Genomic DNA, 18372 nt, shown 5'->3' with positions numbered 1-18372 from the left:
AAAAAAAAAGTAAATATATGTGGGTGGTGGGGGGAAAATGCCTGTTCTCTTTTTATTTGTCAAATGTCTTTAATTGGGGTTTATTCCTTTTATTTTAAACTTTCATTATTATTTCTGATTAGAAGTCATCTATTACTTTTGTAGTGACAAAAAGTGAAGTAACGCATTTTGCATAATGCCTACATCATCGCATTTAGCTCTTCAGCCGTCTAAGTAAGCTAAGGTTCTTTCCCCTATTTTATAGATGGGGAAACTAAAACGCAGAGAATCGAAGTGATTTGCCTCAAGTTATGTAACAAGCAAGACGAGGAGCTAGGATCTGAACCTCTGTGGATCTGACTCCCCGGCGCCAGGGAAATGGAAAAACTGCATTCTTGTGGGGTCAGAAGAGATTGGACTCTCTCCTGAGTAGATTTCCCTTTAGCCTAAGGAAGATTTCTTTTTAAAGTAAAGCTTTTTAAAATCTTCAATATAGGCATTTAAAAATACATTTTTATTGATTTCAGAAAGGAAAGGAGAGGGTGCCTCCTGCACGCCCCCTACTGGGGATGGAGCCCACAACCTGGGCATGTGCCCTTGACCAGAATCGAACCCGGGACCCTTCAGTCCACAGGCCGACGCTCTGTCCACGGAGCCAAACCGGCCAGGGCCCAGGAGGACTTTTCAACTAGAATTGTCCGAGGGGCATGAGCGTCCTGCAAAGCGAAGTCCGGTCCGTAGAGGACCGTGGAGTGTCCGGAGAGGGACTCGGGGACCTGACCATCTTCCCCAGATGCGAGGGGCCGGGCTGTGCCTCTCCTAGGAGACCTGGGAGCACACCAGGCGGCGCGTCTCCTTGTTTAACTGGGGGTGGGGGGGGGGTTGGGGAGGTGCGGAGGTGAGGGGGTACGGGGTGGGGGTGGAGGGAGCCTCGGGGGCTTCCCTTCCTCGTGTCCCCCTTCCGCCGCGGGGCCCGTCGCTGACGACTGCAGCCGCGGGACCTGCTCCACGCAGAGCCTCCCCGCTCTGGGACCCCCATATCGTATCGTGCCACCCCTGAAACCAGCAGGCGCCGCACCCCGATGTAGAGAAGCGGAAGCCGGCCGGGGCGGGACAGGCTTGCCCAAGAGCTCGGGTGCTTCCCGCGGGCGGGCGGGGCGGGGCGGGGCGGCGGCTCGGGCGGGAGCGCGGGCGCCGGCCACTCGGTGCGCGTCCCGCGAGCCGCGCGGACCATGGAGCCCGTGTCGCTGCAGGACTTCGTCCGCGCCCTGGACCCCGCCTCCCTGCCGCGGGTGCTGCGGATCTCCTCGGGCGTCTACTTCCAGGGTGAGTGCCGGCCGCGCCCGCGCCCGCGCCCCGCGCCCCGCGCCCCGCGCCCCGCGCCCCGCGCCCCGCGCCCCGCGCCCCGCGCCCCGCGCCCCGCGCCCCCCGCCCCGCGCCCCCCGCCCCCCGCCTGGCCAGGCTCCCCGCGCCCCGCGCCCCGCCGCGCCCCCCGCCTGGCCAGGCTCCCCGCGCCCCGCGCCCCGCCGTGCCCCCCGCCTGGCCAGGCTCCCCGCGCCCCGCGCCCCGCCGCGCCCCCCGCCTGGCCAGGCTCCCCGCGCCCCGCGCCCCGCGCCCCCCGCCTGGCCAGGCTCCCCGCGCGGGGGCAGAGGCGCTGCTGGGCGTTAGGAACCCGGGAAAGCGCGCCCAGCTCCGAGCCCCGACGTGCCTCTGCCCCAGCGGGGAGATTCGGGCCGCCCTCCACCGGGGTAGCTCGGACCCCAGGCGGGCGCACCAAGCCCGGCCCGCGGGGAACCGCTCCCAGGGGTGGAAGGGAGAGGACGGCTGCTCAGGTCGGGTGTGCGCCGGCAGTAGCGCGCAGCGGGCTCGGAGCTGCTGCTTGATTCTGACGTGCCCGTCAGCCCTCCCCTCCGGGTAGCTCCCACTCCCCCGACACCCTCTGTTACCCACCCCCCACCCCCCCCAGGTCCCTCCGCCGCCCTTTGTCCCTGCGGGGCTGTCACAGGCGGTGCTCGATGTGAGCAGCTCTCCAGCTCTCCGCTTGCTCGGCTCCTGGTCCTGCGCGCCTGCGATCCGCGCACCTGGCCGAGCCGCCGGGCTCGCTGCACACAGGGGCCCAGCCAGTCACTAGTCATGACCTGAAAGAGCAGGAGGCCACGGGCTGGCAGGCGGTGGAAGGGGGAGGATGGAAGGGGGAGACGGCTGCTCAGCCCATGGGAAACCCAGGCGGTGGAGGGTGAGGGAGGAGCTGTGGGAGACAGAATGGGGAAGGAGAAGGTGGAGGAGGGAGGGAACTAAGACACTGGGTGGGGCAGGGGTCTCTTTCCTTAGAGAGCAACTTAATTCCTGGTGCCCTGGCTGTCCTGTCCCTCTCTCTGCCCCCTCACAGCAGCTCTGAGGCCCCAGGGGCCCGGGGCCAAGGGTGAGACATGCAGGGCCACACAGGGGACAGGTCTGGCCAGGTCCACTTAGGAATCCGACGGATCTGGGTTCAAATCCTGACCCTACCTCTGGGGGCTTGGTGCAGGTGCCCGGTTCTGTTTATTCTCCCCGGACATCCCCTGCTCACTGGGTGTCACAACACCTGGTTTCATCATGCTGCCTCCGCCGGGTGGTGGGAAGTGACCGGCGTTAGGGTAGGATAAGAAGCAGATGGGTGTGGAGGCGGGGTGCGTGGAGGACAGATGGCGATGCTGATGGGGCAGGCGCTGGCCCAGACCCTCGGACGGGGTTAGGAGTTGCAGCTTTGGAGGCACACACCCTGGACTCAAGTCCCAATTAGGCTCTAATTACCTGTCATCTCGGGCCCCCTTGCGGCCTCGCCGAGGCTCAGTTCCATCATTTAGGAAAGGGCGCTGTCTGTCCTCCGAGGGCAGTCATGGGCTTACACGCAATGATGGACATGCAGTGACCACCCCGCTGTCACCCCAGGTCTGTGCTCACCAGCCCCGAAACCGCAGGCCCACTGTGTGCTTGTGAGTCGGTGTGCACTTCCCTGGGGACCAGGAAAGAGGTTTGGGCAGTCTCTTGGGGCTGTTGTGCAGGCCCTGCTGGGCTGCAGTGGGGTGGGGTGGGGTGGGGTGGGGTGGGTGGGTCCGGTGGTCTCAAGGCTGGCCCCGCTGTACTTTGCTGCCGGTCGCCAGCAGGACGCAGCGCCTGGGCACTCGGTGGGAGAGAGAGACCTCTACTGAGACCCCCACGTTCCAGACCCTGCTTTTCGGCCCAGGACCCTGCCGGGGCCCACCCTGCCGGCGGCCTCATGTTCTCCTGTACGTCCTTGAAAGACAATTCTTCTTCTTCTGAAGAAGGCACCGGGTGGGTGCTGGGCTCTGCGTGACCGTGGGAAGCCACGGGGATGTGAGGAGGCCAGAGGATGTACCACAGAAGGTGCATCCAGCGAAGGCAAAGGCGGCCTTGGTGCGGCCTGAAGGCAGCTGAGCCAGTGGCCGCTGAGTAGGGAAAGACAGGGAAGGGCGTCCCTGGCAGAGGAACACGTGTGCAGAGGTGTGACGGGGCAGGGCTTGTGGGAGACCGGGGCACAGGCTGCCCAGTGCTTGGCCCTGCCAAATGGGGACACTGCGTCTGTGTCTCCGCAGGTTCCGTCTATGAGATCTGCGGGAATGAGTGCTGCCTCTCCACGGGGGACCTGGTCAAGGTCACCCAGGTTCGCCTCCAGAAGGTTGTCTGTGAGAACCCGAGCACGGGCCAGACCAAAGAGCTGGACCCCAACTTCAAGGGTAAGGTTGGCACCTCTGTCCCCCCGAGTGTCCCGGCACCCTCCCGGCACACCTGCAGACACGCTCGTGGCCTTGCCGACTCCAGCACGCTCTCCCGCTCCTCTGGGTTAGCACGTGCGACGCTCACGACGCCCAGCCTAAGGTTCAGGATGTCCTCAGGGTGGCCTGATGCCCTGAGCCTGGCCTGGCTGCCCCCTCTCCCTGTCCATCTCTCTGATCACATCTCGGCAGGGATTTTTTTTTTTTGTTCCAGGTCTTTGTCGCGTGCCTGTCTCTGTGTCCGCTCATACATTCACTTACTGAATATTATTGACACCCTCTGTGTGGCAGGCTCTGTGCTGGGGGTTGGGGTTCAGGATGAATCAGGGGCAGCCCTCTCGGGGTGGGGGCGGGGAGCTACCATGATGGCAGTGAGAGAAAGAGCAGCAGAAGCAGGCACAAGTTTAGAGGGGGCTCTGGCGGGAGTGGCCTGCCTCAGGGGTCTGGGCAGGCTTCCCGGAGGAGGTGGCCCCCCGTGCTGGAGGAAGGAGCCCTAGAAGGAGTAAGCAGAGGGAGCAACATGTGCACATTCGGGGCTCCAGAAACCCCACGTAGCTCAGTTATTTCGGGAAGTGTGTCGTGTGGTGGACTGTGGGCCCGATGCTAAAGCCAGCAGCCTGGACGGGAATCCCACCCTGCAACCACCAGCTGCGGCCGTGGTCATTTCCCCTGACCGCCCTGGGCCTCAGCTTCCTCCTCGGTGACAGGGGCACTCGGGCGCGATGTGAGGATGAGGTGAGTGGCCTTGCATGAGTGGCCATGCATGAAGGCCTGGCACAGAGCAGGTGCCCTCTGAATGCTGGCTCGTGGTATGAGTCACTGTGATCGCCCAAACAGGACAGGTGAGGGTGTGTGTTCCAGATGGGGTGGGAGGTGGCAGGAGTCAGACCGAAAGGGGCCCGTGTGGGGCACAGACACGTTTAGGCGGTGGTTCTCGACCTTCTGGCCCTTTAAATACAGTTCCTCATGGTGTGACCCAACCATAACATTATTTTCGTTGCTACTTCATAACTGTCATGTTGCTACTATTATGAATCGTCATGTAAATATCTGATACGCAGGATGGTCTTAGGCGACCCATGTGAAAGGGTCTTTCGACCGCCAAAGGGGTCGCGACCCACAGGTTGAGAACCGCTGCTTAGGTCTTTATTTTGAAGACACTGAGGAGTCAGTGAGGGTTTTAAATATGAAAGTGATGTTGTGTTGTTTTGTATTTGAGGATTTTGCTTTTATTTTGGAATAATTTCAAATTTACAAAAGACTTGCTAAAACTACTGTACACCTTATCCAGATTCCCTAATTGCTAAACATTTTGTTATATTTGCTTCCTCTCTCTTTCACACACATGCACACATTGAACATGTCACGTCACTATATATGTATGTGTTTATGTATATACTAGAGGCCCAGTGCACAAGATTCGTGCACTCGGGGGGAGGGGGCGCCCTCAGCCCTGCCTGTGCCCTCTCACAGTCTGGGAACCCTCGGGGGATGTCCTGCTGAGGGCTTAAGTGGGCCTAAGACGTCAGTCGGATATCCTTAGCGCTGCCGCAAAGGTGGGAGAGGCTCCCGTCACCGTCACTGCGCTCACCAGCCATGAGCCCGGCTTCTGGCTGAGTGGTGTGCCCCCTGTGGGAGCACAATGACCACCAGGGGGGCAGCTCCTGCGTTGAGCATCTGCCCCCTGGTGGTCAGTGTGCATCATAGTGACTTGTCTTTCTGCCGTTTGGTCGATTTGCATATTAGCCTTTTATTATATAGGGTTTTCCTTGAATCATTTGAGAGTAAATGGCAGACATGATGCCCTTTACATCTAAATATTACCCCCAATATTTAGTGTGACTCCTAAGAACAAGGACATATGCTCACAAAACTATAGTTTAATGATCAAATCTAGGAAATTTAATATTGATACACTAGTGCCTAACCCAGTCTGTATTCCAGTTTCACCAGCTGCCCGAATAATGCCTTTTGTAGCAGTTTTCCCCCTTGATCCCGAATCCAGTCCCAGATCACACAGAGCAGGCAGCCATCCTGTTTCTTAGTCCCCTTTGGGCTGGGAAAGCCCCTCAGCCTTTCCTTGTCCTGACATCCACGTTTCGAAGAGTCCAGACCAGTGCTTTTGCAGAATGGCCCTCAGTGTAGGTCTGTAAGATGTTTCCTAGCTTGGATGCTTGTTGAGTGTTTTGGGCAGGAAAATCTCAGGAGTCATGTCCAGATGAGGGGTTAGTTTAGGGCAGTCGGGTGGCAAGATTGGATGGGGCGGGGGAGGGGCAGAAGTGAGAGCAGCCAGAATTGGCAGACACTTAAGTGTGGGGGAGGGGGCGATGTCAGAGCTCTTTTGGCCAGTGGCTCCTGGGTCTCTAGTTTGGGGAAGGGGGACAATGGCGCTGCCCCAGGAAGGGGTGGCAGGTGTTGGAAGTGTGGCATTGGAGCCCTGGTGAGCTATCTGGAGGCAAAGTTGGCAAAATGAGAGGCAGGCGGGGTCAGGAGGTAGGGAAATGAGGCAGCTGTCAGTGTGTCTACGGAGAATAGGTCCCTGTTCTCTTCTCTGTCTGCCTGTGTGTCAGAGGGACCATCTCCACTCGGCCCCTCGCTGGCCATTCACACGTGGTCACCTGCTGCCTCCCTTTCTCAACCCTACGGCCGGGTACCCAGATGCTGGCCTGTCCTTGGCACCTGTCCTCGGGGGAATCTGGGTCCTCTTTGGCCAGACTGGGGCCTGGTATACTTAGTCCTGGACCCAACCCAGGCCTGCCCCCCGACACCCTCTGCTGTGCCCCCAGGCCTCTTCAGCCCCCTCACCGGCCCCCAGAGCTATGGAACCCTGGAGGAAATGATCTCTGCTATCAACCAGAGCTCCAAGCAGCTGCCCATCTGGTTCATGTCGACCCACAGAATTGACACGAAGGCCGTGGTGGTGCCTGAGGAGCAGCCCCTCATGCTGGAGTCTGTGGAAATGCACCTCGGGGTCTGCTCCGCCCGCTGCGTGCTGGGCACGGAGGCCCAGGTGATGGTGCTGCACCTGCCCCTGTCCACCAAGGGGCCCTTCTGGGAACTGGAGACTGGGGCCCCTCGAACCCTGCTGCAGGCCCTGGCCCTGAGGGACCGCCAGCTCACCTGCCCCGCCTTCCCCTGGCGCTCCTTGATCCTGAGGCCCCAGTATGAGATCCTGGCCATCATGCACAGTGAGTTGTCGGGGCAGGTGGGTGGAGGTTGTTGTGGGAGGGAAAGAAGGGGCCTGGGGAGCAGCTCTGATGGAGGACCCCCGCCCATAGTCTGGGGATTCCAGGTGCTTATGGAATAGACTCTCAAAGAGTGGGAAGTAGGTGTAAAAGGAGATAGGAAAATAGGGTAAGTTGAGAGTGGGGTCCCAGGATTTTATAAAATTGCGGGAAGTTGGGTTGTGAGGTACTAGCAGCCAGAAGAGACCAGTGTTACCAAGCAACACCTTGACCCTTTGCTCGGAGAAACAAAGCTATTTCTCAGGGCAGGCTGGTGGCAGCATGCAGAGCAGGGCTGGTGTCCAGTCGGAGGCCGAGCCTGAGCAGAGGTAGAAGAATGGCACCTGGGGCCTCTTCCCTAGAGGCCAGAGTTGGAGGTTCGGCTTCCTGGCAGTTACCAAGAGCAACTAGTCAGGATTGCTGGCAGACGACAGAGCCAAGTGGGGATTTTTTGCCTTGATTTTAAAAAATCTTTAAAAGCTACTTTACGCCCAGCTGGTGTGGCTCAGCGGTTAAGCATTGATCCATGAACCAAGAGGTCACTGGTTGACTCCCAGTCAGGGCACATGCCTGGGGTTGCGGGATGGATCCCCAGTAGGGGGCGTGCAGGAGGCAGTGGATCAATGATTCTTTCTCATCATTGATGTTTCTATCTCTCTACTCTCTCCCTTCCTCTCTCTAAAATCAATAAAGGCATATTACAAGAAAACAAAACACAAAAACCTACTTTACTATGTAAAAATTCAACCCATTACACAAGCAGGGAGGAATATAACAACCCCCATGACCCCATTGCCCAACATCATAATTGTCGACTCATTATCGATCCTGTTTCATCTCTCCCAGCCCCCCTCTCCCTACTCCATCTCACCTGATTATTTCAAAGCAAACCCCAGGTATCATAACCTTTCTTTTGAAAATACTCCAATATGTCTCTTTTTTTAAAATAAAAGGTGTCTCTATTTTAAAATGTGACTCTTTTTCCCAAGACACTGAGTGTTTAAGAACACTTGGTCTGACAGTGCACCACGCCTAACAATCTCACCCAGCAGTCCTCCGTCTGCTGGGACCCTGGCTGTGATTCTGTTTGGATGACCTTCCTGACAAGGCATCGTTAGCCACGGATCTCGGCTAACAGGACGCAGCAGCAGCACTTACCAGTTCACATCTGACCACGCTTCACGGCGGGTGCTCCTGGCTGTGGACCACATGGCCCTCCCGGCCTGTTTTCCGGTTTTTCTCCAGCTCCACTTGGTCTGATGGATGATACCCATCAGCACTTCCGGCAGCTTGAGCTGCTCTTTGGCTTTGGAGACCACTAGCTTTTTGGGGTTTACATAGACGTTCATGTCTTTGTACTTCTATTGGATAACAACTCCTGTTTTCTGATTGGACTGATGATTTATTTTTTTATATATGTTTTTATTGATTTTTTTTAGAGAGAGGGAAAGAGAGAAAAACATCAATGAGAGAGAAACACCCATCAGCTGCCTCCTGCACGATTGAGCCTGCAACCCAGGCATGTGCCCCATGACTGGGACTCGAACCCGAGACCTTCCAGTGCGTGGGCTGACACTCTAGCCACTGAGCCATGCCGGATGGATGCTTTAGAATGGAGACTGGCCCAATGTCATTGCCATTTTTTAAAAAATTATAGTGCTTGGGTAAAGTCTTTGACTTTTAAAATTTTTGGTAAACTGCTTGAGTTTGGGTACAGACTACTTTCCTTCTTTGTAATCATCCTCTTCAGTAGTTATTGTCACTGCACCTGACCTGGTCACAACAGATTCTGCCTCCTCCTCGCTCGGTTCCACACGAAATAGCTCCCCACTTTTCTGCACACGGTCCAGCCATTCAGGCACAAGGTTGGTCTCGATGTGGCTTCTTTATATCCTTAGTTGTACGACTTCTGCTCAGCTAGATTTCAGGTGGTTCAAAATGATGGTTGTCCTGTAGTTTAGTTGCAGTTTTGATGTGGTTGTGGGAGGACTCCAGTGCCGCATTTACCTACGCCATCTTTTTTTTTAAAATTAATTTTGAGAAAGATATTGATTTGTTGTTCCACTTATTTATGTATTTATCAGTTGATACTTGTATATGCCCTGACCAGGGATCGAGCCTGCAACCTTAGTGTATGGGGATGACACTCTAACCAGCTGAGCTACCTGAGCAGGGCCCTGTGCCACCATCTAACCGGAAGCTTGCACTCCTTTTTCTTTTTGAACAGACACAATACCATCATCACCCCAAAAGAAAGAACAGGAACTCCTAGCACATGGTGACAATACCCCCCTGGTGTTTGAATTTCCTCCACTGTCTCATAATTTTGTTTTAGTTTATTCACCTCAGGACCCCCATAAGGTCCACAATATTGCCGTTGATTGTTTTGTCTTTTAAGTCCCTTTTAAGCTACAGGTTCCCCTTTCTTCTCTATTTTTCTTGTAACTTTTCTGTGGAAGGGAGTAGGCCATCTGTGCTACAGGCTTCTTCACGTTCTGGGTCTTGTTGCCAGCATCCCTGTGGAGTGCTAACCTGCTCTGTCCCAACTCTCCCGCTGGGTGTGGCCCTGAGACCACCCCAGGTTGGGTGACTCAGTCACAGCTGTATGCGTCCCAGCGAAAGGACATGAAGCACAGTCAGCACAGGGAAAGTACAGGCGGAGAAGCCCAGAGGACACGGGGGAGTCACACGGGCACACTGAATTCCTGCAGCACTGAATTGTGACAACACGTGTGAAACCAGTGCCCGAGGTTTTTACTGGGGCTGATCAGAGGCCTCCTCTGCCCGGCATGTCCCGAGATCCCAGACTCCGGGAAGGAAAGCAGGTGTTCAGCTTAAACCACGCTGTGTGTACAGCTTAGGCACCGTGACCCACTCTTATCAGGAAATGGTGGGGACCCTCCCCAAGTCCACATGCCTGCCCGCCAGCCGGGAACAACACGCAGGCAGGCAGGCTTTTCTGGGGACAGCCGCCTCGGCGTGCTGCGAGCTCTTTCTGCTCACCTGCAAACAGGCACTTCGCTCTACTGGCCTGAACAGATGCAGGATGCACAGTTTGTCACAGTTGCGGGGTGTGGGGCAAGGAATCCACACGTGGCTCTGTGTCTGCCACCAATCTGACCACCTTGAGCACCAGCCTTGCCATGAGGTGTAGCTCAAATAACAATGGATGGGCCAGTGTGATGTGAGTAGCTGCTGCTGACCACTGCCTCGATCCATGATTTCATTAGAGATTGCAATCCCGTCATCCCTTCTTCAAGGGAAACCGCATCAAGAGAAAACTCCCCTCCTCTGCTCTTTGGTTCCAGTTTGTAGGAAATACAGGACATTGTGTTTGTAAACGTGGAGGTCCCCGGGACCATTCGCCTCCACTCCCGCTCGGCCTCCAATGGCCAGGCTCTACCTCCGTTTCACCAACCCTGCCACCAGCCTGCACTGAGACTAAGAAATATCCTTTTTTCTTTTTTTTCTTTTTTACTAGTTTTTAAAACAATGAGTTGGCTCCTCAACATCCTTCAATGGGTGGTTTAGTTTTTTATTTTTTATCACTATGAACTCAGGGATGACATGTTTTCAGTATTTCAATCCACTGAAATTGTTAATCTTATGGGAAGCTCAAATTAGCTCAGCTTGGCCAGTGGGAGCCATGGAAGCTGTTTCACATTGGCCCCTAAATCCTCTTGACAAACCTTAGTGGTCTTGAATAGATTTTCTTGCTTTCTTGTAAAAGATAGTTCAGGCTCATCTTGAGCATTTCCTCCTCAGGAAATTAGCTCTTTCTCAGGGAGCCCTGGGCAATAAGAGACCACATCTGGGGAGCCAAGGATTTTAATGGTGGGGTGGGAGGGCTTGGCAGGCTGTGCTGGATAATGAGGCAGCTCAGGTAACCTATAAAATATTTTGAAGAAAAAACCAGAAGAATATAATGAACCCCCACGTGCCCATCTTCTAGCTTCAATCCATTATCAGCTCATCTAGCACAAAGCAAAAATCCCAAAAATGTGACCGAGGAAGTCATCACCACCCCTGAGCCTCTCTGTTCTCATCTGCAAAATGGGAGGGTATGCCCGCTCCGTCTCCTGTGTGGATCAGACAGCACAGTGGGTGGGCCAGTTTGCCTCATAATCACAGTCACCCTTTGAGTTTATGTACCAGGTACTGATCCAGAGAGGAGGCAAGTTGTCCAAGGCCATTTAATCTGTTTTTCTTGATTTGGTTTTATATCTTTATTTACATCCAGAAAGGACTTGGAAAGGCAGCTTATAAAATGACATTAAAAATCCAATTAAAATTTAAAAGTGGTTGAACTGATTGGATATTTGGTATTAAGGAATTATCAAATAATCATTATTTCAATGTGGTAATGGCATTGTGGTTATGCTTTAAAATTTTTAAACCATCTCTTCTTTTAGGGACTGAAATAGTCAGAGATGGTGTGATGTGATTGTTCTGATTCAAAATAATTCAGTGGAGGGGAACAGATGGATGGGAGTAGAAGTTAAAGATGAGCTTTGAGTTCAGTGTTGAAGCTGGGCACATGGGGGGTCACTATACTAGTCTCTCTACTTTCACAAACGTTTAATAATTTCTAAAATAACTTAAAAAAAAAAAAAGAGGTTGGAGACAAGAGTGGCCAAGGAATCTGGTACAGCAGGAAAACGCTGGCTGGCGAGAAAAGACAAGAACGGGAGAGGTCAGCCCAGATCTCTCTGCGGGGGGTGGCGAGTGCCCCGCTGAGGTGGGTGTGGCCATGCCGCTGAGCTGACTCTCCTCCACAGTGCGCAGGACCATCGTCAACATCCCTTCCACCCTGGAGGTCGACGTGGAGGATGTCACTGCCGCCTCTGAACACTTCCACTTCATCCAACCGCTGCTGCTCAGTGAGGTCCTGGCCCGGGGGGGCCCCTTCCCCCTGAACACAGAGATCCTGGAAGTTCCAGACGGGCCCCCCATCTTCCTCAGCCCTTGGGTGGGCTCCTTGCGGAAAGGCCAGAGGCTCTGCATCTATGGCCTGGCTTCGCCACCCTGGCGGGTCCTAGCCTCATCCAAGGGCCGAAAGATGCCCAGGTACTTCCTGGTCTCTGGGGCCTACCAGGGTAAACTGCGGCGACGGCCAAGAGAGTTCTCCACGGCCTATGACATCCTGAGCGCTCTCCAGCCGGGCCAGCCACTGCGGGTGGTGGCCATGCAGGACTGTGAGGGGGATGAGATGGAGATCCCTGGGTTCACTTCCCTGACCATGGGAGACAGGTTGGAGGTGGTGGGGTCTGGTCAGGCCCACGACGCTCAGGGCAGGGACGTAGACATCTTGGTGTGTCATCAGCTCAGCGACCAGGCTGAGGAGGAAGAGTGTGAAGAGGAGGCAGAGGACCAAGAACAGATTCTGCTGCCCCTCTACTTCTCCGGCAGCTTCGTGGAGGAGATGAGCGACAGCCGGCGATATAGCCTGGCAGATCTGACTGCCCAGTTCCCACTGCCCTGTGAGGTCAAGGTGGTGACCAAGGACACCAGCCACCCTGCTGACCCTCTGTCCTCCTTCCCGGGCCTGCGGCTGGAGGAGAAGATCATGGAGCCCTTCTTGGTGGTCAGCCTGGACTCTGAGCCTGGAGTGTCCTTCGAGATTCCTCCCCGGTGGCTGGACCTGACTGTTGTGGAGGACGAGAAGCAGCCAGGCCAGCCAGCTGGGTCTCTCCCCACAGCCACAGTGGAGGAGCTGACAGATGTCTTCTATTATCACCTGCGGAAGTTACCTGCCTTTGAGAGCCAGTCCCCCCCACCCAGGCCCCCGAAGCACCAGAACCTCAGTGGGCAGAAGAAACAGAGCAGCCAGGAGAGAAGCATCAAGGTACCAGTATAACCAGGGTTGGCGGGGATGGGTTCACCAGTTAGGGTCACCGCAAGTCCAGCCATTCTCCTTTGTCTAGCATCACATTTCTCTTACAATCGCATAGAACTTGCATTTATAAACGTGCACACTTTGCACCTGTTATTATTCCATCCTCACAGTCCTGACGTTGGTGTGGTTACCATGTTTTATGGTGAAGTGACTCACAGACCCTGAGACTCACCTGAAGTCACAGCTAATAAACAGGAGGCCTGAACTGGAGCATAAGCATACGGACTTTGCCTCTTTGCTACCCTTGATGTCACTCTAGTTCAGGCTTCATCGTTATTCACGTCAACTGTTTCGGCAGTCTCTTCAGCCCTTTCCACTGCTGTCAGAATTGCCTTCTAAAGCCTTCCCTGGTCACCAATGGGTTTTGGCCCTATTTTCTGAAACCTCCAGTGGCTCCCCATTGCCAGGGGGTAATGCAGGCCCTGTAACATAGCATCGGCGTCCCTTCTAGACTGACCTCAGTCCCACTTTCCCAGGCCCACCCTCCCCCCACCCACTCTGAAGCCCACACTCCAGCCACAGAGAAGCTCCTGTTGCTCCCTCACTATGCCAGGACCCCTGCCTCAGCACCTGACACACACCAACCCTTTATCTTCTTTCTTTCTGGCTCACGGGCAAGGCTCAGCTCAGATTCCCTCCCAGGCACTGAGTCCTCCCTCTTGTGTATTCACACTGCATGTTGGATGTAGCTTGGGGGTGGGGTGGGGGGCACGTAGTTTTCAGTTAGATATACCCGAGTCTGTCTGGCTAGAATGAGAGTTCTGTGGGTACAGAAACCTCACCCACTCCGAAGTGGACAGAGAAATGCCAGGGAGTGCTGAACTGAATGAAACAGAATCACAGTAAGAGGAGAGAACCAGTCACAGAGACAGAAAGTCTGTTGTAGTCCCAGTTTACTCAATCTGTGGCCTGGACTCAGCATCGTTTCCTTGTCAGTGAACCTGAGATGACATCACTCACCGCTGGTACATTAGCTGCTTCCTGCAGGGTGTTTACTCTGTGGGGGGCACCTAAGCATTGCTCCACCTGGCTCTCATGTTGTCCCTGAGGTGGCCACTGATATCCTCTCTGTACAGAGAAAATAAGAGTGCTGGCAGGTAATTTACCTGAAATCACCTGGCTAGCAAGTGGTGAGGGGGGTTTAAAATGGGGTCTGACAACTGGGCTTGTACAGCTAACTACCATGCTCCACTCGTAGTTTGCATTGTGGATAGAAAGTTCAAAAAATGGATGCTGGGTCTCAGTCCAGAAAGAGGTCATATCTTAAGAGGGCCCACTGTTGACCTGTCCCAGCCTTGGTTCCTGATGGACGTGACTTTGGGCCCAGCTCCTGCTTGTCATCCTTGATCCAGCAGCTTTTCCTCTCTGGGTCTTAGTATTCTTTGTTGCTGATCAGGGAGCTATACGTGTTTGTTCTCCAAAGCACGGTGTGGTGGAAAGAGCACCAGCTTTAGGTGGCAGACATGGTCTGGTGCCGGGGTCCAGCCCCAGCGGTCTAGGGGTTCCCAAAGGTGTGGACGGAGTCGGCAAAGAATGTTTTACATGGAGACAGCAGACAGCGTTCATAGCTCTCTAGCTCTCTCTAGTCTCCGTGGATCTTCCTGTGCCTGGCTGAGGCCACAGAGAAAGATCCCGAGGCAAACTGAGCCTTTATTTTATAGTCAGAGGTAAACAAGGTAGTGGTTACCACAGTTACACTGTTCTTGTGAGTTTCACTTAGTTTCACTTGTTTTTGTTCTTGTTCTTGCTGCACTTCCCTCAGCCCATTAGCTTCCCAGGTAAGATCTAGGGAGCGTTATAAGGTCAAGCCTAATTATGCTAAGAGGTCTGTGCCCTCTAAGATGGGACTTGTTTGTGACTTTGCCAACAGGTCAGTCCGAAGCTTAACCCTATAGCTGCTCCCCACAGTCTGGGACCGACTGTTGGTCCAGCTCGGGTCCCCGTGTGAGGTCTGACATGGCACCCTCTCCCTGACCCCATTTCCTCATGTGTCAATTGGGGACTGAAGCAACTACTCAGAGGCTCACACGAGGGAGCAGATATGCATATAGTATCTGGCACCAGGTAGTTGTGCAATGAAAGTCCTCTTCCTTCTGGGACTCCTCTCAGCCCTGGCACTCTGTTCTGAGGCTTTGTGACATTTTCCCCCTTCAGCAACAGGTGACCAAACTCCTATGTGGATACTGTCTCTAGCCTCTAATCATATCGTCTCTCACCCTGGCCCCTTTCTCCCCTGCCAAAGAACATTCCATGTGCTTATAGCAAAAACCCCTGGGGTCCTCCTGAGAAGCCCTACCCTGAAAAGGAGGTAGAGAAAGGAACAGAAGAAGTGACATTTGAAGGAAATTACATTTCATGGATTTTGCTGCTCTATTTCTTGGGACCCTGCTGACTTCTGCATTTTCTCTCACTTAGTCTTCTAAAGCCCTAGCACAGCAGCCGCCCCCTCTGTTGCCCAAACACAAGATGAAAACCCTGCCAGCGGTCACAGAGGGCATATCAAATACCTACAGCAAGATCTCTGCCAATAGGAAGGGCCCGAAGCCCACTACGTCCAACATTCTGGATCCAGGTAAGTCCCGTCAGCCCCTATTCACCCTTATCCTTTCTTCTACCCTTCCTAAACTGATCCTCTGAGGCTGCTGGCCAAACATTCAGCAAGGCCCTGCCAACAGGCAGACCCTTCTGTGGTCCCAGCTGGATGGTCAAGCCTTTATAGGGGGGGCTTAGGCTGAAGCGTCCCCACTGTCCCTCTCCCAGCCCTGCTCCCGATGGAAGTGACTTTGGGTCCAGTCCCTGCTTGTTGTCTGCACAGAGCCCTGGCAAGGAAAATGAGTTCCTCTCTCAACACACTCCCCTCCGTCCCCAAGGCATACAGGGGGAATGTCTGCAGTGTTCAGTCAGAATGTATAGTTTCCAGGCTAGCAAGAACCTTAGAGCACTCAGACCAACCCTTCCCTGTCCGGGCGAGGAAGTGTGCCCTAAAGTGGTAAAGTGGGGGAAGGAACCTGCTTAAGGACAGATCCTCACTGACATGGACTCCTTTGCAGATGATGAAGAACACGATTACGAAGAGGTATTTGAGCACTTTCGGAAAACCCTCTAGATGCCGGAGGAACCATGCTTCCTGACTGCTGCTTCTCAGGGAATCCAGGATCCCAGCCAATGCTACACGCCGTTAGACGACCTTGGACAGTCTCACAGAAACCGAACTGCGGACAGGGAATGGCTTTGTGGGACGGATCAGAAATGGGATGAACACAGTCCCAGCTTCCCTCAGGTTCTCGGTCTCTGCCACTGAGGGCTGGCTTGTTTGGGCCCAGCCCCTACACTTGACTCAGTGATGGTGTCCAGAAGAGCCAACTCATTTCTACTCCATCGTGTGTCCCCTACACCAGCTGTCCCACTGGTCAGTAAGAAAGGAATCAAAGCTGCCAACTTCGGTGATGGCAGCACAGTGACTTCTGCCTCTTGGTAAAGGGGGACTCAATCCTGATCACACTGAACTGAGAGCCCTTTATGTTTGCCACCCCCCTGTCCCCTCCCCTTCCTGCTCCACTCACTCTTCCTCCCTCTCCCCTGCCAAGGCTCTAAGCTCCTGGGATGCCAGGACTGTCTTCCTCCTCTCTGCAGCTCCTAGCACATGACAGCTGTACATGACTACCCAAGATTATTTCACTGGAGAACCATAAAATAAAAAGGACACCTGAGCTCCTGGGAAAATGACAAAGACATCACTTATTCTGTGTGGCAGATCCTTTACAAACCTATTTAAATCCTCCAGTTTCTGAGGTAGACAATAATAACCTGGTTTTCAAGATCAGGAAACAAGCTTGGGTGATCAAGTGGTTCAGGAGGCAAACTGGTCACGAACCTGGGTCAGGATGCCAGCTCACCACCTATCAGCTATGACTATGAGCAAGTTATTTTAACCTAAGATTTAGTTTCTTCACATGTAAAATGAAACTAAGTTACCTACCTCACAGGATTGTTTTAAGAATCAAATCAGATAACTTTTGTAAAGCATTTAACACAGTGCTTGGGACATAATAAACACTTGATAAACATGTATCAGTACTACTGACCAATACCAAACCTATATTCTTCCCACACGTCCACATTATCTCCCAGCCATGGAATCATCTGTTTAACTCAGCTTCCAAGGTCATTTTAGGCCTATTCAGTGAGGGAAGACCATAGGCCTCATTTCCTGAAGTGGTGGGACTTTGGTTTCCTAGAACTAACCACCATGGTCAGCAGAGGACAGGAGGCAGACAAAAAGGGGATCTAAGTGTCCACTTGAGGTGAGGGCCAAATTTCCAATTCCTGGATTCTAGGAACTACACCTGAGTTTGTCATCCTTTTGCTTGCTATCATCCCTCTGGGCTGTCTGGACCTACTGCACTTCCCAGGCCTTCTGGCCTTCCCACCACTGCATGGATTTTTCCAGGTGAAGTATCTAGCACCCCATCCTCATCTCCCCCCACCCAGTTCTCATGCCCTCCTCCAGAAAGATAATCTAAACTGCAGAGGAGGACCTTGAGGAAGAGTATTCTGGACAAGCAATAAGCAATAAAGTGAGAAAGTTCCTCCCTGACAGAGCCCCTAGGGGCCAAGCCCACATGCAAAACACCAATAGTTTTCACTTTGCATTTATGCTTGGCAACAAACTGAGCGTGATCACAAAAAGGGGGTGCGACGGGGGGTGGGGGTGGGGCGGGTAGAGAAGTGGACTACCAGTTCCTATAAAAGGAGTGGACTACCAGTTCCTACAAAAGGGGATTTCTGAGTGGCCAAATGAGAAATGAAAAAATTTCACAATGGGGAAAGCTAGACTTAAAAGGAAAACATGTTTGAAAATTACAACTGTGCATGTTTGATCAGAGCAATGAAGGTCAGCAGAGAATGGACCAAAGGCAGACACCACCCTCAGGGTGCTTTTGGCTTCTTTACCTCTGGAATAAGCCACTGGGCAGTGGGGAGGGTGCTCTAATGGGGACAGGAATACCCTCTGAGCAGTTGGTCTCCAAAGTGAGCACCCACGCCCCCATAAGTACACAAGATGATACACTGGGATACCTAAGTTATTAGTACACCCCTTCATATTTTTAATATCCTTTTTCATTTACATTTGTGAATGTTTTGTAATATATAACTACTAATATAGTAGCAGATGTAAATAACTGCTGAATAAATGGATGTAAGCTGGGGTTATATGCTTACAGATATTTATCAATGAATTCTGAATTTCAACTGCATTTTTAAAAACCACTTCATATCAGACACTAATTCTTATTGGCCTATCTTTCTTTTTAAAATCATCACTGAGGATATTTTTCCATTGATTTCTAGAGAGAGTGGAGGGAAGGAAGAGGGGGAGTGTGTGTGTGTGTGGGAGAGAGAGAGAGAGAGAGAGAGAGAGAGAGAGAGAGAGAGAGAGAGAAGGAGAGAGAGAAGGAGAGAAGAAGAGAAACATCGACATGAGAGAAGACACATT

At 53.5% G+C, this 18372-nt stretch overlaps 1 protein-coding gene across 1 annotated transcript; it reads left to right on the top strand.

The window, feature by feature from the left end:
* The first annotated feature begins 1144 nt into the window (after window positions 1–1144).
* THEMIS2 (thymocyte selection associated family member 2) lies at window positions 1145–16951 on the top strand. Its single transcript, XM_081087930.1, has 6 exons — window positions 1145–1305; window positions 3576–3716; window positions 6542–6943; window positions 11758–12824; window positions 15291–15447; window positions 15926–16951. Exons 1-6 carry the CDS (start codon window positions 1212–1214, stop codon window positions 15979–15981), a joined length of 1917 nt encoding a protein of 638 aa, XP_080944056.1. The 5' UTR covers window positions 1145–1211; the 3' UTR covers window positions 15982–16951.
* Window positions 16952–18372: the final 1421 nt, after the last annotated feature.

The sequence above is a fragment of the Myotis nattereri genome, assembly GCF_964212035.1.
Source record: "Myotis nattereri genome assembly, chromosome: 3".
Lineage (NCBI taxonomy): Eukaryota > Metazoa > Chordata > Mammalia > Chiroptera > Vespertilionidae > Myotis > Myotis nattereri.
The sequence above is the reverse complement of the archived record's forward strand: the minus strand, read 5'-3'. Positions and strand labels throughout refer to the sequence as shown.